The 21,805-nt window shown below is 38.5% G+C and overlaps 1 protein-coding gene across 3 annotated transcripts; it reads right to left on the bottom strand.

Annotated features, from left to right (window-relative positions):
- Positions 1 to 5,543: 5,543 nt before the first annotated feature.
- On the bottom strand, positions 5,544 to 19,302 carry ranbp3b (RAN binding protein 3b). 3 transcript variants are annotated; one of them, XM_086271330.1, is made up of 17 exons: positions 19,184 to 19,302; positions 17,342 to 17,397; positions 16,986 to 17,022; positions 16,816 to 16,893; positions 16,631 to 16,702; positions 13,921 to 13,986; positions 12,986 to 13,078; positions 12,704 to 12,813; positions 11,072 to 11,191; positions 10,145 to 10,245; positions 9,958 to 10,033; positions 9,752 to 9,848; positions 9,132 to 9,256; positions 8,910 to 9,030; positions 8,149 to 8,291; positions 6,878 to 7,073; positions 5,544 to 6,759 (listed from the first exon to the last, which is right to left on the bottom strand). In XM_086271330.1, the coding sequence occupies exons 1-17, from the start codon at positions 19,203 to 19,205 to the stop codon at positions 6,716 to 6,718; spliced, it is 1,557 nt and encodes a 518-aa protein (XP_086127456.1). In that variant the 5' UTR covers positions 19,206 to 19,302; the 3' UTR covers positions 5,544 to 6,715. The 3 variants fall into 3 exon arrangements, with proteins under 3 accessions (XP_086127456.1, XP_086127457.1, XP_086127455.1); XM_086271331.1 differs by lacking the exon at positions 19,184 to 19,302 and adding an exon at positions 18,843 to 19,131; XM_086271329.1 differs by lacking the exon at positions 19,184 to 19,302 and having other exon boundaries at positions 17,342 to 17,440.
- Between the last annotated feature and the right edge of the window lie 2,503 nt (positions 19,303 to 21,805).

Here is a 21,805-nt window from a genome sequence, read left to right on the forward strand (position 1 = left end):
TTCTTAAACAACTTCTAGTCCTTCTGCTGTTTCCCAGATTTTAAATGCTTTGAAAAGAAATCCTTCAACTGCTCTGAATATGGAAATCTGAACATCTAAACTTCATGTAGTGAGGAGGAGTCAGATGTAGTTACAATTTAGGAGGAAAAAGAGACAAAATTGAATGCGGCTCATGCATAATGAAACAATTCCTCGACATCTGTGATGCTTTCTGCTGTCGGTACTGCTGTCTGAGCTCTGCAGTACACAAACAAGTGTTTGTCACCAGACAAACGTTCCCTGGGTATCAGCGCGGAGAAAAAACACAAGCCATTTGTCTAGTGTCTAGACTTACAATAAAAAACCATGCTAGATCATTAGGTTGGGTTTGTGCATTTGGCTAAAATTCCACACCATTTTGCATCTCATTCATTCTGGCCAATATTTTTCCTTTATTTATACAACATTTCCATCCCGGAGGAGGATGCTGCTCGTAAATGTCTCATACTTGAAATAGGAATGCTGAAGTGATTTTTATTTTCCCTGGCCTCCTAGGAATGGCTTAATTCCTTGTAAGGAAATAAATGACACAAATAAAGAATCATCGGCGCCTCTTTATGGGAGATCATATAAATATTACTCTGGTTTTGATGGCTGTTTTTATGTGGCACCTGCTGTTCACTTAATCTGCTCAGAAGGAAGGATATAGTACGACTATGATAGATACTCACCTCTCTTCGCTGACATTAAAATACTAAACCCCCTTCTCCTGCATCACAATCTTTTATCAGCTTCTACCTCAGAACTTAATCCTCTCTGACAAGATTGTCCTTCAAGCATTGCCAAAACTTCTCGGATCAGCTAGAAGTACATGACTCATTTACAGATCTGCCTTTTGTAAACACGGTTCAGCTCACGGGTGATAACAGGTCTTAAGACACGGCGTCCCTTTTAGTGCCATGTGAGTTACAACACCAGCGCCGACTCCATGAAGAAGAGCAGCGAGTGTTGTGTTAGCAATTGTAATTTGTCCTCTGTAAGGAATTCTTAAAGGGAACTTTTTCAGCGGTGATATAAGAGTTCATTCCTGAGCTTTTACTTTCCTAAACAATGCATAATAGGTGCGGTATCACTTTGCAATAGCTTCCACCTGGTCTGAAGTAATGTGTTTCTACAGCGCGCCATTTGCATTTGTTGGGCGAATAGCATCAGTCTGAGTGTTCATTTGATCCTGAAACGGTGCAAACTGAGGGCAACATTTTTATTTTTACAGTGATGAGAAAAAACTATATTTTTCCCCTGATTTCCTATTTGTTTGCATATTTGTCACATTTGCATGCCTCAGATCATTAATATTAGACAAAGATAAATTGAGCAAATGCAAAATCTGGTTTTTAAGTGATTATTTCATTTATTTGGGAAGAAAAAAACTATCCAAACCTACTTAGTGATAAAGTAATTGCCCTGTAAAACTAATAGCAGGTTATGCCCTTTGGCACCTTTGGCAACAAGAACTAAAAATGCAATTTGTGATGACTGGCAATAAGTCTTTCACATCACTGTGGAGGAATTTTGGCCTACTCTTCTTTACAGGATGTCTTTAATTCAGCCAGATTGGAGGGCTTTCAGGTATGACGGGTCTGTTTGAGGTTGTTCCAAAGCCTCACAATTGGATTTTAAGTCTGGACTTTGAGTAGGCAACTTCAAAACAAACTCCTTGTTGTTTTGAGACTTGAGAAGACAATCTCTTTCAAGGTTTTCTGGTAAAGAGCAGAAAGGATGGTTCCGTCAATTAAGTCGTCTCAGCCAAGAAGCAGAAAAGCAGCCCCAGACTGTGTTTGTCTGTTGATATAATGTTCATTTATGAAATGCTGTTAGTTTTATACCCGATGTAACGAGACAGAAAACTTCCAAAAACTTCAACTTTTGACTTGTCAGAATATTTTTCCAAAAGTCTTTGGGATTATCAGATGTTTTTTAGTAAATGTGAGACGAACCTTTGTTCTTTTTTGGCTTAAAACATTTGTGTCCATGTTTTTTTTTATTTTATTGTTGAATCATCAACACTGGTCATAACTGAGACGAGTGAGGTCTGCAGTTCTTTAAATGAAGCTCTGGGTTCTTTTGTGACCTCCTGGATGAGTTGTGGATAATGGGTCTCAATGTGGTTTCAAAACCTTGGAAATTAGAACTTTGCTTCTCATCTGTTCTTTAGTTTCTTTAGAACGCAGCATTCTGAAATCTTTTAGCCTACTTCCCTTTGCCACACAGGTTATACTCTAACTGATTTCTTGATTCAACAGGTCTGGCAGTAATCAGGCCTGGGTGTGGCTAGTAAAACTGAGCTGAGCTTTCCAAAAACTTTAGTTAATCACAGTTAATGTATGATTTAACAAGAGGAGGCAAATACTTTTCTACACAAGACGGGGTATTAATAAATAAAATCATCAACTGCATTTTGTGTGTATTCATGTTATCGCTGTCTAATATTAACATTTGTTTGTTGCAAATTTGCCACACAAATTTCATCCATTCATTCATTCTAACGGTTTGTTCAAATCACGGTTGCGGTGCAGGGTGGAGCCCATCTCAGCATGTTACCTGTGACAATATTTCCTTGCAAAAGGTTCCTTAAAAAAAATGACGAATTATCCTTCAAATGAAATCATATTAAAACACTCTGTGTGACCACACCACAGATGAAACTGAGAAGGAATAATTCAGTTAGAACAGATGAAGAGTCAGGAAATCTATGGTGACGTTTAAGAGAAGTAAGAAGAGGGTTTAAGCTCCTTGCATAGTAATTTTCATTCGCTATGAGCGTGGAAAGCACTAATGTGTATTTAATTCTTATATATTTCATGTATTAAGGCAAGAAAGGGGAGCAGAAAGACACCAAGTTAGCAATTCTCTTGAATTTATCAGTTCTACTCATCATCCCATCATCATAAAATATGTGAGCGAAGTGAGAGTGGATGGATAAAATAAAAGGCTGGACAAAATGACGACAACCTTACCAATGTTAACCACAGTCTGAACAGACAAATTCTTGATGGGAGTATATTTCCTGAAAAGCCTCGAGTCAAATGCTGACTCCCAAAATTGGCGCCGTATGTCTACAGGTAGCCGCGTATTTCTGTAGCTGCAGTGACACAACAATCTGGATCGATGTGGTAGACTGAACATTTGCAAAACAGACCAATTTCACTTCAAGTATCATCTGCTGTAATATATCAAAAATATTTACCTTAAAGTGTTGCCTAGTAGTATCCACAATACATGGCGATTATGGAAACACTGTGATTATTATTACCTCTTTATGACACCAGTGCCTAAAGCAAACAATAAAAGATGTGATTCAGAGCACCAGTTATGTTCGAACACGCTTTTTTTTTTTGGGAGCTAGCTGAAAACCTACCACTTGTCAATATTAAGTCCACTTTTTCCAGGGGATTACTGTTTGTTTATTTAATACTTTTTTTTTCAAGGAAAGCTATCTACAAACCCCATAAATCAACACAGGCTTGCAGAGAAGAGGATTTTTCTCATCATCCTATGATGGGAAAAAATTAATCTTAATTTAATGCCAGTCTAACAGCATTACAAAGCATTACAAAATACATTTAAACCCAGTGCTTTGGATCCACATGCTCAAGTTTCATTATTCATTATATGTGAAGATAAATGAAGAACTGGAGCTCAATTTTTTTTTTTACTGCAAAGCAGAATTCATGACTATATTTGGGAGACATCCCCAAGATAACACATGGAAACTAGGATGAGATGCCTAATGAAAAGTCTAGCTAGAGCTCCAGTGTGACTACAAAAGATAAGAGGACAGACTCAGCAGTGGAAACCACGTTAGCACATTTATGTTTCACCTATGTTTTAGTATGCTCTAAATTTCTTCTTGAATGTCTGTGGCTTGCCAACTCTAGTAGAAAACTGTGGTCTTATATTTCTTCAGCCTTAAAAAGTGCTTGTGATCCATTTGATCAGCTGGAAAATAAATGTGGTCCAAATCTGTGCAGGACCAGCAAGTTTTCTATGAAGAACAGATGCAGGGCTAAAACAAACTATTCACAAGGTATGCATTTAAGGAAATATTTTATTTCTGCAAAAACAGACAACAGGAAATAAGATTTTCTGTCTTTCTTTAGAATTGCCTTGAAAAAACTGTTCTAACCTTGTCGTAATTATGCTAGTAATAAATTTATGCTTCACATTGTTTCATTAGTTCCTCCATTTTTTCATGTATCAGTTTGATGGTGTTATGGTAAGTTTAAACCTTGGCATAGATACCAATCGCCAAGAAGTTCTGGGAGAAAAACCCTTTTAGTCACAGTAGCTGAGTGTTAGTGGAAAACCCTGATAAGTACAGTCCCAATTTTAAGCTCCATTTAAGTCGAGACCATGTCCCAATCTCTCTATTCTGACCTAACAAGCTGAATCACAACCTGACTAACTGCTTTGTTCGTATAACTAACTTTAAAACGCATTGCGGTTATAACTTAGTCATTACATAGTTTGACCTCACTACTGACAAAAGCCAGGTGAAAAAACTATTCAAGTGTGTCTCCATTTAAATCACCTTTGGTGGCTTTCTTCTGATTTTAGAACTGGGGGTATGCATGTTGTGCAATTCATTTTCCTCTCTGATGCTTATCTCACCTCCTTCCCCACTACTTTAAAGTACTTTGAGAAAATGTTAAGAAGATTTCTATTGTTTGCGGCCCAATCTTTCAGGTGAAAACCAAATGGTTTATGTGTGAAGTTTAATGTTTGGGAATTCAATGAGGCGAAGATCCTTTGTGCTGACGACGACCCTGCTTTTAACGACATGTTCACAAAGTCAACAATCTTTCAAACAAACACCATCACAATAAAGATGCGTGCCCTTGGTTGTTACCAGTATTTAGATTTTTAAAAGAAAAGCATGAAGATGAATCACATTTGATGAGAATTAAAGAGAATCTGCAGCGCACGTCAAGGCCTCAAGTAAAACTCCAAAAAGTTAGTAGTGCTTGACTTGTTACACTAGCCCAGCATCTAAGCTCGGAGTGTTTAGCTTTGACTTTCACCACACAACTGCAATCATTTACGGGAGACGCTGCAGAAAAATGCTTTCCTGCCGAGTCACCACAGAAAGGCAGATAAGGCTAAGAATTTGCGAGCAGTGGCAGTTATGTTTCTAGTTTGGATGTATACGATTAGGCTGGGCTGTTATGATAGGTACATGCATCAAATATTCATGACCTTGTGCCTGATGAATACTGTATATAAACAAGATTTAGTCTGATTCCTGCTCAGTGCAGTCAGCACAGCATTCATCAACCTGCAGGCCAGATCCAGCACATGAATACAAAACAGATAGGCTGTTCTCATTCCACGTATTCAATTATGTCCAAGGGTAAAATTTGTTCCCTCTTTAGAGAACTATTCATTATTGTACTGTTGCTTACAGGTACTACTTATCACTAGAGACAATGTCTAAGTATTACATATACTATACTGATACCCCTCTTGCTAGTGCAGAAAACCCAGTTTCAGAGGGAACAATAGCGGTCAGTCCAAAATGGTTTATTTTGTAAAGGGGGCAGCTGGAGATGAGAAAACATGGTGCGCTACTAAATGATGATATATTCAAATGTACATGACATTCAAAGGGTATTACAGTTGTCACTCAAATTTTCCACACATGAATTCTTTCATTCAAAACCTTTTTTCCAAATGTAAATGGATAAAATAAAAAAAAATCTTCAACATAAAAATATGAATCAACACGATAAACCCCTGGGATGCTGGAAAAGGAGAAAAGTAACAGTTACATGCAGAATGTAGACGGGTGAGTTCATGTTTTTTCTAATTTTGGAAAAAAGTAAAAACCAGACGCTGAATGACTAACACATCGTAGAAATCTAGACGAAACATTGTGGTGAACTGCCCTTTTGTCCCCAAATCATTAACTCACATTAGCGGAAACTGCACTGTTTCAGTCTTTTATTTGCTATAATATAGGTCAATAGGAAATATAAGAAACTGCTATTAATGACAACTCGAGTGGTCTTGGCTAGCCATTACAAACAGCACATATGTGTTGAGATGCCTCATGAAAATGACAGCCCAAAATAAATTACATTTGCCAAAACTTAACGCACAGACTGGTCAGGATGAGGGGGGCAAGAGGAAGGCTGGACTTGATGTAAGAGAAAAAAAAAAGAAAAGAAAAAACAACAAACGACTGGATGACGAGTCAAATACGATGTGAATGAAGCTCCTCTGGATGTGTGGTGTCCAGAGGTACGGCTGTAGAGTGAGTATAAAGGTCCCAAAGTAGAAACTGCAGTCTTAACATGTGCCATACTTTAAAATGTAGAGGAAAACACCCTTACACTCATCAATATGATGAGCAGAGAAGTCCCAAACCAAAGCTTTGAAGTCTTTATTTTTGCTATCGGGGAGAGGAAGAAAAAAAAAATACTCGAGAACAAAAATTAAACACAAAAACAGGAGAGGGCGGGAAGAAACGACTCCAGATATTACGCTGAACGCAGAGAAGATGAACTGCACGAGTTGGGTGAGACACTCCGGCACAGGGGGTTATTTCCTGGAGCTAGACTTCTAATATCCAAAAGTACTGGTCTGGAGGACCCACGTTGGTCATGGGGTGTCCATGGAGATGCCTGCAGCAAAATGCTTCTACAGCGGCATCTCAGCAGGCTTTCCAAGAGTGACGCTATGTGCTTCCAGCTGCCTGGCTCTCTCCTCCCTCTGAATTACCTGCAGGAGCAGAGTCGCAACATGTCAGCAAAGGTATTTTAGTTGAATCACTGAAAAACAAACAAGAGCTGCTGCAGTAAAAACTAGAAAATCAAAATAAGAAATACAAATCACTGACTTGTAGCAGGAGTAGAGGCTGAAGCGGAGGCAGAGGCATTGTCCTCCTCGTCGCTGTCATCCTCGTTGGACTGCGGTACCTCGGCATCGGGGATGGTTGTTGCCGGGGTCTCGGACTCCTGTTCCACCCTGCTCTTCAGGGCCAGGATACGGTGATGTAACGCTGCAGCCAGCTGACCTACGTCTTTAGAGCTACCCTAAATATGCAAAAGTGTAAACAAAATTCAGCCACATGGACATGACACATGCACATTGCATTGGTACACTGTAACGCTCCATTTGCAGGATTTTCCAAATTATCAGTAGGATGACTTCATCTTGTTGAGAACGCAGCAGCCAGAGTCCTTACAGATTTCAACATATTACCCAGCTACTGAAGTCACTTCACTGGCTCCCAGTTCAACACAGAATTACCTGTACAAGTACTTCTACAAACTTATAAAGCTCTCAGTAGTTTGCCCTCCCAGTTCATCTCTGACTTTCTCAGTATCTATAACCTAATTAGATCTTTTAACTATTCTCAGAATTAGATCCAAGTGTGCTGAGGGTGCTTCAGTTACTGTGGAAACTGAACCTTGGAACAAGCTGCCTGCTGACTTGAGGTCATTTACAACTGTTTACACTTTACAAAACAAGCTTAAAGCCTCTTTTTTTAAACTTTCTTGTAAAGTTAGTTTTTTATTGCTTTGACTTAAGTAAGCCTACATTTGTTTTTATGTTTTTCATGTTTGGGTTATGCACACTGAGTTTACATTTAATGAAATGTGTTATATGAATTATAAAATTGCCACTTCGATACGCAGATGTTTCAGATTAAATGCTTTCCAAAACCCACAGAACGGCTGGAATGTTAAACATCTGGGGGAGGAAGTAATGCATTTTATTAAGAACAGTTTTTAACTACCTCAAAATAATATGTTTGAAAGCAGTATTCTTGTACCAACTGTAGGCATTGAATGTTTTAATATCACAGGACAATACTGAGCTGATCAAATTAATAACATGGAAATGTATTCACCCTTTACTAAAGAGGAAAAATACACAAAAACAGAATGAGACCGATGATAAAGACGCATTAACAGTGGAAGGGACAGCGTGAAACCGAGGCAGAATATGTTTCACCACTTCAATGCTTGTTAAAAAAAAAAGAAATTACAATTTTCTGTGTTTTTCTTACTTTTGATGTATACACAGGGAGGGGAAAAACACTTAAAAGCTAACACCCTTTGGAAAAATGAAATGTTCAAATGTTAAACGTTTAGTAACACATACCGATATTAGGAAGACCTTGACACCCTGGTCCTCCGTGTCCATGGCAGTGATTCGTACACTCTTCTCGCTGGCCTTGTCCACTTGCATCTGGGGCCAAAGTTTAGTGTTGAGGATCAACCGGAGGCTGCCCTGGGTCCTCATTACTGCAACACACGACAGCGGTGACATACAGATGCAAATATGCACGTGTTTACCATTTCAGCCCACTGACTGTAAAATCTCTTCACTAAACAGGCACAACTAGTATTTGCAGTAAATACACAGCTATAGTCCTAGAAACTGCTCTGTTCTGTCACTGAGAATGTGATTTGTACCAGGATTTCACAGTCTAGTCAAATATTAACCAGGATACAGTGAAAGGAAACTTCTGAAACTGTTGAATATTCATTAAAAACAAAACTTCAGAATGCTTGTCCACTTAGATTTTGATTTGTCTGAATGAAACCACCATATATAAACATTACCACAATACTACTGCGGTGGCCAGTCAACAGAGCCATGTAGTAGGAACAGACTCCCTCTTGTGTTCATTGTTAGGTTTTGTCATAACACGTGTAATCAAAACAAAAGGTATGTTTTGGTTTACTGAGATAATAGTCGCCCCTACCTGTCCCGGTAGAATAACAGTAAAAACAATCAGATGCTTTCGTCTGCTAAAGCTATTTGGGTGACTGAATTGTAAAAACAAACGTGCACATTCATAACAGAAAGGGTTTTTTTTTTTTTTCCTCTCTCCAGCAGCTTTTTGAAGGTGCTTTTACCTAGACGGGACTGTAGCGTGCCGTCGTCTGTCGATGCCATGTCATTGAGCCTCAGCAAACCCCGACCTCTCTCTATCCACGACTGAGCAGTCTTCTCAAAAACATACAACTTGCACTGCATCTGAAGTAAAAGAGGAGGGGGAAAAAAAGAAGATTATAAAACATTCTCACCATGTTATTCGCTGCACGTCTTCAAGTGAAATACCCCGCCTTGTCTTTCACCTGTAAAACATTGCTTTCTGATTCCTCTCCAGTTTTCACATCGACTTTCTCTAAGATGCACTTCTTGGCTGTGGCTTTGGTGTATGCTGCTGCAGACTCCTCCAAAGACTCTGACACGTTGTTCACTGGTGAAATAAAACACAAACATATAACTGATCCTTTAGCAACACAGAAACAGTGCTACTGCAGGGTAATCAAGGAGCTTGTCTTCCATCCCCGAACAGAGAAGCTTGATAATGTTCTCTGCATCATTTCCAGAGCAGAGGCACTTGAGCTCTGCGCCCACATTTATGATTGCCTGGGCACTGAGTAGCTATGAAATGGTAAATTATTTTTCAAAGTCACCGAACAAAGTAAAATATTCTCTCACTCAGTATTCCCCTTTTGTATGTTAAGACACGAACCCTGGACACTTTAAAACCTTGCTTCTATGACATAAATCAAGCTTTTTTCTTTTTAGGTGGACTTTAAGTTTAAGACAATATAAAACGAATATACAGCCATAAGCCCACAGGTCTTGTTTTTGTCTTGAGTGGAGTAAAGTTTTGTGCTTACACCTACTAGTAATCAATCCAAATAGCAACCATTTTTGTAAATAATAGGAGGGGTGGGTTTTTTACCTTTCTCTGGGGTGGCTTCCTGCGATGAGGGCTCTGAAGCAGGGGCAGCTGACACGTCTTTATTTTCCTCATTTGAAGAGTCACCCTTTGGTGGACTCTGAAAACACAACAGAGTTAATCATTGCAGCTCGTTCAATTGTAGTCATTAGGAATTCTGCAGTATTGCAGGAGGTAAACAGACTATTGAATTCACCCTATTAACTCACCAGAACTCGTTCAGACATATTCTGCCCGAAAACAAATTTTGCTCCACTGTCTGCACTGTTTGTGGCATTTTTTGAACTGAAAAGGCAGAAATGCAAGTGTGCATCAACGCGTTGATCAAAGTTAATACTGAATTTTGCAGAAATACTATTTTAAAAAAATGTAGAAGTAGAACACATTTTTAATTACCTTGTGGTAGAGATGTACTGCAAGAAATAATTTGTGCCCTCTGATTGAGAGTCCAGTGGCACGCCGTCCTTTGAATTGTCTTCTTTATTGTTTTCCTCCAACTAGAGAGAGAGAGAGAGAGAGAGAGCGAGAGCAAGAGCGAGAGAGAGAGACACACAGGAAGGAAATCTTACGACAGAAAGTAGATTAAGAAATCTCTACAGACAATCCTTAACCAACCCAATATGATGTAATCCAAGCATCATGTTGGTCCAAGCAATAAGTAAGCACTTGTTTCATGTCCACTTTAAAGTTTCACAATAAATATTTCCACTTACTCTTAAAAAAAAAAAAAAAGTGCCATCTTGTGTGAAGAATGTGATGTCATTAGGTGGGTTGGTTATTAGCATATAACTTGTGACAGCTAAAAAGCAGCCTAAGGCTCACTTTTATGGTGCCCCTGACTGCAGCAATGAGTTTTATGTTAAAAACAAAAACTAGAATATCTTGTCCACTCTGTCTCATAGGCAGAAAGTGGTTTCTTCACTGTTGGCTAGCTGCACTGAAACGGGAATTACCAAAACTAGCCATAATGCTCAGGTTTGTAGATGACTTTGTAAAATAGGTCTGTGTGAGGGAGAGCCTGTTTGAGTCAGATGTTCACTGAACCAACTAGCTGGAGTCAAGCACCTTCCCCACTATTTGATTTGATCTCATGAGGTCGGTGTACAGACCGAGCGACCAATCAGCCGACAGAGTGCATACCCAGAAAATAGGATCAGTAGGTTTAACCCCCAGTTATTTCGAAGTTAAATCTTTCTTTTCACAAGCACAGCGAAACTTTTTTAATTTTTTAAATCCAATTTCACCAAACACACACACTATTGCTTGACACAAAAATTCTTGCTTCGAATTCACCTGCTCACAGCCAGCAGAAGGAAAACTCACCTTTGCTCTGTCTTTGATATTCTGACCAAACACAAATGATATTGCTACATTTGACTCTTTCTTCTCTTTTCTTTCTCCATCCTTGTTACCACTCGAGCCATCTTCCTCATTTTCATGTTTCTGAAACAGGAAGAAACAGAGCAGCAGGGTCAACTAATATAACTAGTGTTCACTGAGCCTTTATCAGATTTGAAGGATCTTTTACCAACAAGAACTTCCCCTGCATGCAGCAAGTTTCATTAATATCTTCCACAAACCACACTGACTGCAACTTGCACCGTAACTGTGTTTGCAGTTGACTGTGCATTGCATAAAAACAAACGGGACCCAGTCTCACTTAGAAAAAAGTGACATTGCACTTTTAGCAGTCTGGGTCATTGTCAAGTATGTAGCCAAAATACTAGAAAAGTGGCATACAGCAGCAAGACGTGCCTAATTTTCCTAATGCAAATCCATTTACCTAGCAAGCCTATTAGTGGCACAGCAATATAGTTAATATTTCTGGATGAAACTCATTGCAGATCATTTAGTTACTAGTTAATTCATGCAATGTAGTGTGAAGTTCCCATCATAAAGAATCAAGAATAAGAATCAGCAAGCTGCCCGAGTCTCTGGTCTCACTGCAAATCCAGCTGCATAGCTTTAGACAGTGGCTAGTAATAACACTCTGAAGAGCTAGTGAAGGGCCAGCTGCAGACAACAACAGTGGATTTAGGGTCTATGCACAGGATAAAAACGTACAATTTCCTTTATTCATCCTTACAAAGAATCAACGGTTGTAATATCCAGTATTGTGGGAAACTGAATACAACTATGCTAACCCTGCTGAAGCACATATATGTGCGGCCAAATGACTCCAAGGCGGTCTCGTTCATTTTCATGCTGTTTGAAGAAATGTGTCCAAGCAACATCTGTGCTTCATTATTTCTTCAATTATCAGAATTTCTAACATACTTGTGACTTAAGAAATAATGAAGCCAAAATGTTTGCTTTACTTGTACAAATGATACGCATGTGAATGAGTCATCACTTTGAAGTCATTTGGACTTTATTGGGTGCTGAAACCGAAGCCTAATCATAATTAATTTATTAAAAACAGTCACAGCACAAATTTTTATTTGGCCTAAACAAATGACTGAAACTGGCTGGACTGCTGTTCTGAACACTACGAGGAGCAAACTCACGCAACCTGTGTGGTTTCTCTTTGTTAGTCAAATTATGTTTGCCTTTTTCAGCTGTGGCTGAAAGATTCATTAAAGAAACAAACAAACAAAAACCCTGTAACGATGGAGACCTGAGGTAATGACAGAAAAGCAAGTGTTGCAATGTAGTAACATGTTTGTAGTAACAGTTTACACATGTATGTTTTAATAAATAGGTTTATATTATTTAATCAAATGTAAACAAAAAACATTTTTAAAAAAACAAACATGAATTTTCTATGCTGGAGCTTTTCATTCTATGACTTGTGTCTATTAACACAGTAAAAAGACAAATATGTCAACAGGACAAATAAAACACACAAGCAAAAACTGTAATACAAAAACTCAACAAACAAAAACTGCAGGAAATGCAGTCATGTTTGATTTCTGTCTCCTAATTATAAATTGTTTAGGTTTCGCTTCTTCTCACCGGTGTCTTAGTCAGCGTGGCTGAGTGCTCTGTGTTGTTCAGGAAGAGGGACTGGGTCACAGGTGCACCATCTGAGGACTTTTTCACACCATTGGTTCCACAACTGGAATCTACAGACAGAAAAAAAAAGGGAAATTATTCCAACTTTTCACCTATCCTGATAGCATTTGAAGCGACACACCTCATGAGCAAAACAGCTTGCACAGTGAGAACAACGACTGCAATTATATCTTAAATTACATGTGATTAACTAATGAGTGTAAGACTCTGAGCTTTACTCACTGGACTCTAAATGTGATTTAGAGGGCGGTGCCTGGAGAACTGCAGGGCGGAGGACACTGCGTTGCTGCTCCTTGGGTTTCTGACTAGGGACACCTGCAACCGAGGCAGTTTTTCTCATGCTTTGTACACACAGTTATATCTTTTATATGTACATGTTGATGTGTGGGCTGCTCAGAAAGAATTTTTTGGATTCACTAAAAATAATCTGCAAATATTCAAAGCTTTGCCTGGGAGTAGAGTACAAGTAAGGGGTAGGTCAATATGACATTAGTAGTCATTTGGGATCCCTTCATTTGAGGGGGGGGCATATTTGCACAATCTGATGTTATTCCAGACCATAACCTGCATTCAAATGCTTGACTTTTTGTGACAGCTTTCAAACATAGTTGTAACTTGTATAATCATATCAATTGTTCATGAGGACTGTACCAATGTCAGTGCTGATAATTAAGATTAAATGTCCTCATCAGATAAAGCCTGAATAATAAATGATAATGCATAATGAACAGGATCGGTCTGAGTAAACATCTGCCAAGGATGAAAGTTCCCTCCACCCTGTGCATGAACTGAGTGTCTGGATCAACAATGAGTTTACATCTAGATGGGTTTTTTTGAGCCTCATGATGATATCTGATGATATCTGCCAGTTTTTCTTATTTCAGTAACAAATCTAAAGTAATTGTGAAGATATGATGCAATTTTGCTCCATCTAAAACAGTAGAAACCTTTTCCAAATATTTTGTATGTGTGGACCAAGTAACACCTAATGCAAAAACATTTCATGCAAATCCAGCAATAGCTTTTGTATTATACTGCAAATAAACAGAAAAACTGAACCAACTACAAAAGCTACTTGCCAGATTTTTGTGGTCAGGTATATAACAAAACCATAGTATAAATAGTAAAAATAACACAAAAACATGTTAAACATCTACCTGAACTTGGTGCCTGTCCATGTATGAGAGTCGGTGGTTTTAAACGGAACCCCACGGGCTTCTCCTCTGGTGTAACAAACCATAAAAAGAAGCAAAAGTTAAAAAAAAAAACATATTCAGGTATTGCACAACAACCTAATGTGAGCATGCGCTTCTGTCTTTGCAAATTTTGTAACCACAGAGCCAGTTACCACAGCAACCATTGTACGGCCTTAAGAGTTGTGTTGGAATCTCAGTAATATGGCGGGCTCTAGGGCCTTTGATCTATTTCTACCGCCGTCTCTTCATCTCAGTGGCTTTATTGGGATACCATCAAGTAATCAGCACTAGAACAGAAACCCAAAAGCACATGCGAAAAGCCACATCCTGTTTGTCCTCAGCGTTTAGGAGACCCTTCCAGTGTGCATAAATGTGTGAAGCTTAGATTACACAGATGCTAAAGAAAAACATTTTCAATCTAATTAAGTATTTGCATAATTAAATATAAATGAATGTGAATATCTTTCAACATTTTTACTAACCAGCAACTCTCAGGACATGCATGCAAACAATGAAGAAAAAAACCACACAAGCAATAAAAGCACTATAAACATTTTAAATGCAACTAAAATAACCAAACTTCCAGCACAGTGTAGTTCTGCGTCCCTATTAACAACATTTTTTGAGTCTGTTCATCATTATTTTTACTTTCAAATACACACATTATGTAACATGCTTCAGGCAGTTATTATCTACAGCCTGTTTGTTTGCTCAAGTGGAAGTCCTCTCCGTAAATCTGTTGACTAGTGATTTAAACCTCTACGTCACTTTTCAATTGAGCTCAAGCCATTAAAGCAAAAAAGAAAAAAAAAAGAAGATTGGGTCACTTTTATCTTTGACAAGAGATGGGATTAAAAAAAAAATCCATAAAAATCATACTTCCTTATTCTCCCTTAAAGTGCTTCTGCAATAATAATTTCATATCTCTATTAACTAGTCAGTATTTTTCATAATGATATTTTCCCCCATTTTGACTCGTCTTACCAGTGTAATATGACCTTGATGAAAGTGATTCAACAAATTAAAGTATGAACGGCTACTCGGCAAATGACTGATTAAGCTGAGCTTCACAAATTAAACAAAATCATTTAACATCTAAAGTGATACAACAAATTTACTGGTCAGACATCCTATAAATATTATGCTTTGGCAGGAAAACCAGACACAGACGAGTGCTGCTGAGTTCAAAGCAAAGTTACCACAAGATAATTATTTACAAGCTTTGTGTTAGAGATATGCTACTGATAAACAATGTTGTTAATCCAGCTTCACCCTAACTTCCTCTCCTTACAGTTACTGTTTAATTTCTTATTTAACAAATATGCATATGTTTTTGTTCCCATTAGCCTAATTTATGCCAACTAACATAACTACTTTTTTGGCCTTGTAGACTTCCTGTGCAAATGAACAACAGATATATAAACTGCAAATGACTAAATTTATTGTTTGGGGTGGGGGGATTTACATGGCTTTTTAACTTAACAAAAGGGCATAAACAACATAAAAAAATGACAAATTTTAGTTTGACACAAACACACCTCTAACCCTGGCAAGGAGCTTGCACAAGCAAGGTCATGAAGCGGAAACCTTTAAAGTTTAAAGCCCAACTTACCCTAACCTACCAGCTGCAGCTTGTTTAGAATTTCAGGTTATATTTTATACATTTGCAAAGAAAGAAATACTTCAATTACAAAGAAGGATCTAATGTGGGAACAGCTATTATATCCAAGTCATACTGTATTCATAGAAAGACACCATAGACACCTAAGACGGCGCTAAATAAACTAGCTTTTAATACCCAATAAGCTAGTCCTCTGTAGCAGTGGCACTTGGAAAATTGCTGTCAGCTATCACCACATGACACTAGGAAATCATAATAACAAACCCTATGTATTTACTAATGTTAACCTTAACTCTGCCTTTTTTAAATTCAAGCATCACACATTTGTTTTCCAGTTGAATCTGGCAGTTCAGAGCATGGAGGCAGGATCACAAGCGACTCAAGGCCATATTGTTCTTATAACTTAAAAGAAAAACAAATTTTCTGTATTACTGAAGGTTTTGAGAGGGCGGCAAATTACAAAATATAGAAAAAGACTTCTCCCTGCTTGGTATACTGAACGGTCTTTGTGCAACACATGACACAAACTGACAGATCTTTGGAGCAGTGAGAGCCAAATGAGAAATGAGCAAGGAGAAGTGAAATCTCAAACCAGACTAAATACAAAGACTTAAATTTAAGCCAAACAAAAACAAGATGCAGAAATATTTTGAATAATTCAAAAAGTTGTAAAGTAAATACCAATACTACATTTATAAAAATTTGCTTTCAGTTTATGTTTATGCAGTAAAGACTCTGAAAGGACAGCAGTCAAAACTGAATGGACAAAATCAGAGTAAAATAGCTAAATAAGAGTCAACTAGAACTAAGAGTCAACTTGGTGAGAGTTAAGAGTTTGTGACACTTTTAGAATTACCAAAATGATCTGTGACTTAAAATCTTTAAGTGAGCAAAAGCTACTATTTACCAGTTTTAGTGAGCGTCTTGTGCCAACTGCCTTAAATTGTTGAAGCGTTTGATTTTTAATACTGAGATTTTTTTTTTTTTTTTTTAACCACAGGGGCCCTTTAAGCTGTGAAAGGAAAACTAATAGTGGTCTAGATTGCTCACCTGGCTCGGAGTCAGAGTTCCCAGTCGGAGACTGGCAGAAACTTGAGGGCATGAATACATTGTTCTTGGGAACTGCAAAGTAACAGACAGGCACTGCACTCAGCATACAAATCAATGTGTACACCACAGGCAAGAAGCAACATAAAGTAAACGCTCTGCTTTGCTTAGTCATCACGTGCCCTTACCAGAATGTGGGGGTGGGAATGATGAGGTCCTTTCCCTTTTCACAGGGGGAGTATAGCTTCCCTCATCTTTATCTGAATCTGAATGAAGTGAAATGATAATGACTGTATGTCAGTTTAAACAGAAAGATAACATGGACAAACAAAGTGGCCAATTTGGATATTTCATTTACCTTCTCCATCCTCTGCACTTGAGCCCTCAGCAGATCTCTGCAAGGAAGTGCAAAATGTTTGGGGGGGGTTTTATTTATACCAAAGGAGCACCATTACTCATAAATCCTAGGTAGCTTTCTTAAATGCATGAAAATTTGACTTAATTAAATTAGAAACAAACTAGCAAGAAAGATGTGCGCTGATTTTGCAGGAAATGCTGCTAACAGTGACAAATTTGAATCCAACAACTTTTCTAGGATGTGTGCTTTTCAGAAACTCAGCTTGACTAAATGTTGGCATAAATAACATCTGCAAACTCAAAAAGGCAATTTTAGCCCTTATAGATAAAGAAAAGCAAAACAAAACAGAAACTTACCTTCTGTGGTTTATCTTTATGGAAAACAAACACAGGGGGCGCTATGGCAGGCTTGTCTGTTAAGAAAAGATGTAGGCTAGTCATCTAAACACTAACTTAAGGTGTGCAGCAGTAAGTGTATTTGGACATCTTCTATTTTATAGACTGTACAGCTGATTAAAAATAAAAAGTCTAACTTTTCAAAAATTGCTGTGGTCAAGATTCCAGTGAGTTAAACAACTGTTCACAACTAATTTAAATGTAAGAAACTTAAAAAGATGACCTGCAAAAATGCAGCTTAACAACAATCTGATTTCTATCTGTGTCAACCAGCCAGGCGAAATCATGCCATCAAACCGAGTACACTAAACTTAACCATACAATCCTATTAGAAGTTCCTGGAACAATTAAATCACATTAAGTTTACCTAAAGTGAACAATCCACAATAAACTAAATAACGTGATCAAATGTGAGATATGCAAATACACGTATTGCAGAATGGGCAAACTAGACAGAGACTGTGTAATTTTAAATAAATAAATAACTAAATGAGAAATTATGACGCTTTCCACCGGTATTTTCTTGCCTCCATAATCTATGATCATAACATAACAAGAATAACTAAAGCCAGGCTAGGCGATAACATGATGTCAGCTCAAGCCACTTAACGACTATGTTCACACTGTACCCTGGTGTAAGATGTGTAATCCTATAACGTTAGCAGACAAAGGTTTTCCTCTGTCTGGGTCAGGCCTGCACACTGAACAGGTGTAGCATCGCTGTAGCTGCGCAAAACATGCATGCATGCGATATCAGCCAAAAGCCGGCAGCACATAGCCACGATTGTTTCCTGAAGCGACAATCACCGCTTTGACACACGCTCCGCATGGTTTAAGCTGATCATTTTTGTGTGAAACTAAAGAAAATGTTGTGTGACCTACATTTTACCCCCACCTTTGTATCTGCTGTCTGTCTCACAATCAGCTAACTTGTCCAATGAATATAAGATTTCCGGCATGAAACACTTCTATTCACATCTGAAATACAAGTAGCCCCAATGCGTCCCTTGCTTATGTTAACCAGTTAGCATATATACCCATCTGACCCTTTTCAGTAAATAGTCGGCGCCACTGGTTGTTCCTTAAAGCCCAGGGAGGTTTAGCTCGATGGCTAGTTAGCCTGCTAATGCGCTCCAACCAGCATGAGTCATGTCGCCTGACAAACAATGTCACTACAGTCCTCACTTCATTCTCCCATATTAGAAGCCAAACAAGATGACAATCTGATTTTGATGGAATAAGAAAACGCGCAAACAAGCAGAGGCTAAACCGAAGCATTGTCTGACTGGCTGACATTTTCCTCTACGCGCCTAAATGAACGTCAAGCAAACCTAAAACGTAAAGCTAACAACATGAAATAAACACGGACACTGTTTCCAATCACTGCTGTTCTTACATATTAGCTTCGTTACACGCTGTGCTTTTCAAATGTGGCTTAGCCAAGTTTGGCGTTTATAATCACCTTAGATCGTTTAGCTCACCACAAATGGCAACAAATACACACACACCGACTATAAATAGCCGGGTGCTAGCGTTAGAAGGTAAACCGGCTAACTGACAGGCAGAACTGGAGGGCGTTCCAAGACATTCCAGGTATTACCCCAAGCCCAGCGTTAGCATTGTTAGCCTGTTTGCTAACGCTGTAACCTTATAAACGCCGCGACGTTATTAATCCACCTGAAGTCGCCATTTACGTGTGCCACAGTTGCTTGATTTCAGCTATCAAATATGCAAACCACGAACAGACACGCTTTACATGGCCACAGTAGCTGTATTGTTTTTCTCATTCTGCCACTTACTCACCTTCGTTTGCCAAGTCCGCCATTTTACTTCGACGCTCACACACCCACAACCCACCGCGCAGATAACACCAGTCAAGGCAGCAATGTGCTCAGAGACACCCGTTTGCTAATGCAGCCAGCGACCCCTGCCCTCGCCAAGACTCTTTTTGTAATCTAAAACTCTAGTATATGTCCATGCTTATCGATATGTTTATGTGCTTATTTATAATTCAGCTGGCCCAAAGGAAGAACGTGAAGTTTGCCTGGGTCGCCTAACCCACTATTACAGCTTTCCCAGGCCCCTGTGTACCAACACAGACTTTAAAGGTATTATTAACTACGATAAAGCTGCACAAACACCAGATGATGACATGAATGGCTCAGGTTTCTTAACCTAGAAAACAGTGGTTTGGCGGAAAAACAAAAATACAGCCTTCGAGCACGTCTCAAAGGCATCGCCACAGCCAGTGTTAAGTGGTGATTTAATCAGATTCCCGGTAAAGGTAAACAACCAATGCGTCGTTCATATTTCCTGTTTCTAAATGATGTGTGTCCCGTAATCACTGTGCTTACATTTATACACATGGTTTATGCAAGGTCACCTCATAGTAAAAAGCCCTGTTAGTTTGAATCTATTGCCCCTTTTTTTTTCTCCTGGGGTTTACGCATTGGTGTTGTTTGTAAAGGCCACATTTACAGTGCCAAACATGACAACACCACTGACTTTACTGCAGTGCCAATTGGCTTTGATAGACACACACATGCACGCAAAAACTGTATTCTTTAAGATAGCATAAGTATAAGATCAGACTCTGTTATTAGTCCTACAGCAATGAAATTTCAAGTGCTAGAGCAGTACAGAGATAACGCCATAAACGTCACGCCTAAGTAAAAGAAAATCGTGAGTAGTAAAGAATAACTCAAATGAGCAATACCAAGATGACAAACAAATAGATCAATAACATTTAAACAATCTCTGTGCTGATGTAGCACTTGGAATTTACCAGGCCTGTAACCAAAACACTGTGTGATCATGACTCACATTATTTACATGAAGTGTATTATTATAGGAGTGATTAGGTCATGATTAAATCCTTTCCTAAGGATGAATTTAAATTCTGCCCATTTTCTCTGTTTTTGTTTTCTAGACGTGTGGACTTTTTCAGCTGTCAGGAGATTTTCACAGCTATGTGTTTTGCACAGAAATGTGCAATAACGTTGAATGTCCTTTTCCAGTGTCCTGTCAGTGCAGTTCCACTTTGCTTCCACTAGAGGGCGAACTGTTACTGCAACTGAGCAAATCTGTTACAGGTAAGCAGTGTTTGCATTTTTTAGTGATGGCTTCGGGACAAGCTTTGAAACTACAGGCAACTTTACAACACCAACTACAAAAGCAGTTCATATTGTTTTCTAAAAAACAATAAATAAATATATAAAATATATATTTTCTCCTATGGATGAGTTAAACACAAACCATAAACTGCACAAGTGCATGAAGTACCAACTCTGCAGTGACAGTATAAATAAAATTATTGACTCGTGGGGGTTTGCTGTTTGCATTTTGTACTTTTTGCAAATTCTTTGTACAAAGCAATTTTGGCGTGCATATAGTAAGCAAGCATTCACGCAGATATCCAAATGTGTAAACTACATATGTTTATTCTGGATACAGTATCATGAAAAATATGGGCGGAAGGTATTTCCTTTGTTTCCTGAAGGAGTTTCAAAACAATAAAACCACAGCGGTTGAAAACAAAAAGATTTGTGCTATACATAAAAAGAAAGAACGAAAGCAAGTTCTGAGCTTATTTGTGCATCTTGTTTGCCTTGGCCAGCTTGATAAAACTTAAAGCCCCACCTGGATTTATCAAGTATAATTATGGGGGTTGTCAATATTCTCTGTTAAGCCGGGTTTTCTGCTTCAAGTTGTATGCGTGGTCACATATAATGGGGCATTTCACAGGTCGTGACTCCTCTACACTAAATGATCCCTATGAGTGACGCCTATTCCAATCAGAGACATTATCAGAGGATCATGAAGATAAATGGTGGTTAAGTGATTAAGGTGTGGCTACACATTAGACACTTAAGAGCTGTGGTTTGTGGGCCAGTCAATTGGAAATTAATTTCACTGACTGAAGCGGTATAGTTGGTGTGTGTTCTGTGTTCTTTTAGCTGCAATTCAAGTAGTGTGAAAGAGACTTAGCTGTAGATTCGACTCAAGTATGCAACCTTCAGTTTGCACTTTACTGTGTGGTTTTCTTGCACATATAAAATATATTCCAGCAGAGAATCTATATTGCGTTATACTGCATGCTGTAAATAAAAGAATCATTCAAATTATGGTGCTTCCATAAGATTTTAAATTAACACTGGGAAACATAACATGCACCTGACCAGGTGATGTGTTTGGCATAAGTTACCACGGTAATTTATCACAAGCACTTCTGTGACACAGAAACTACAACTTTAAGCCCAACATAGCTTAGTAGGCCATTAATCTCACTTTCCAGTACACCCTTCAGGCCATAGTCTTTGTGGAGTTGAGTCTGGCAGTTTGTAAAGTGCCTGAAGTGAAATGTAAAGCACTGAGTTGTTTTCTTTTCTCTTTTTTCTTTGCATGTTTAACAGACAACTGTGTTAA

The sequence above is a fragment of the Aulonocara sp. 'chitande type north' Nkhata Bay genome, linkage group LG18 (genome assembly GCF_057382095.1).
Source record: "Aulonocara sp. 'chitande type north' Nkhata Bay isolate Kocher_YH1m ecotype deep benthic linkage group LG18, A_spYH_male_GT1.1, whole genome shotgun sequence".
Classification (NCBI taxonomy): Eukaryota; Metazoa; Chordata; class Actinopteri; order Cichliformes; family Cichlidae; genus Aulonocara; species Aulonocara sp. 'chitande type north' Nkhata Bay.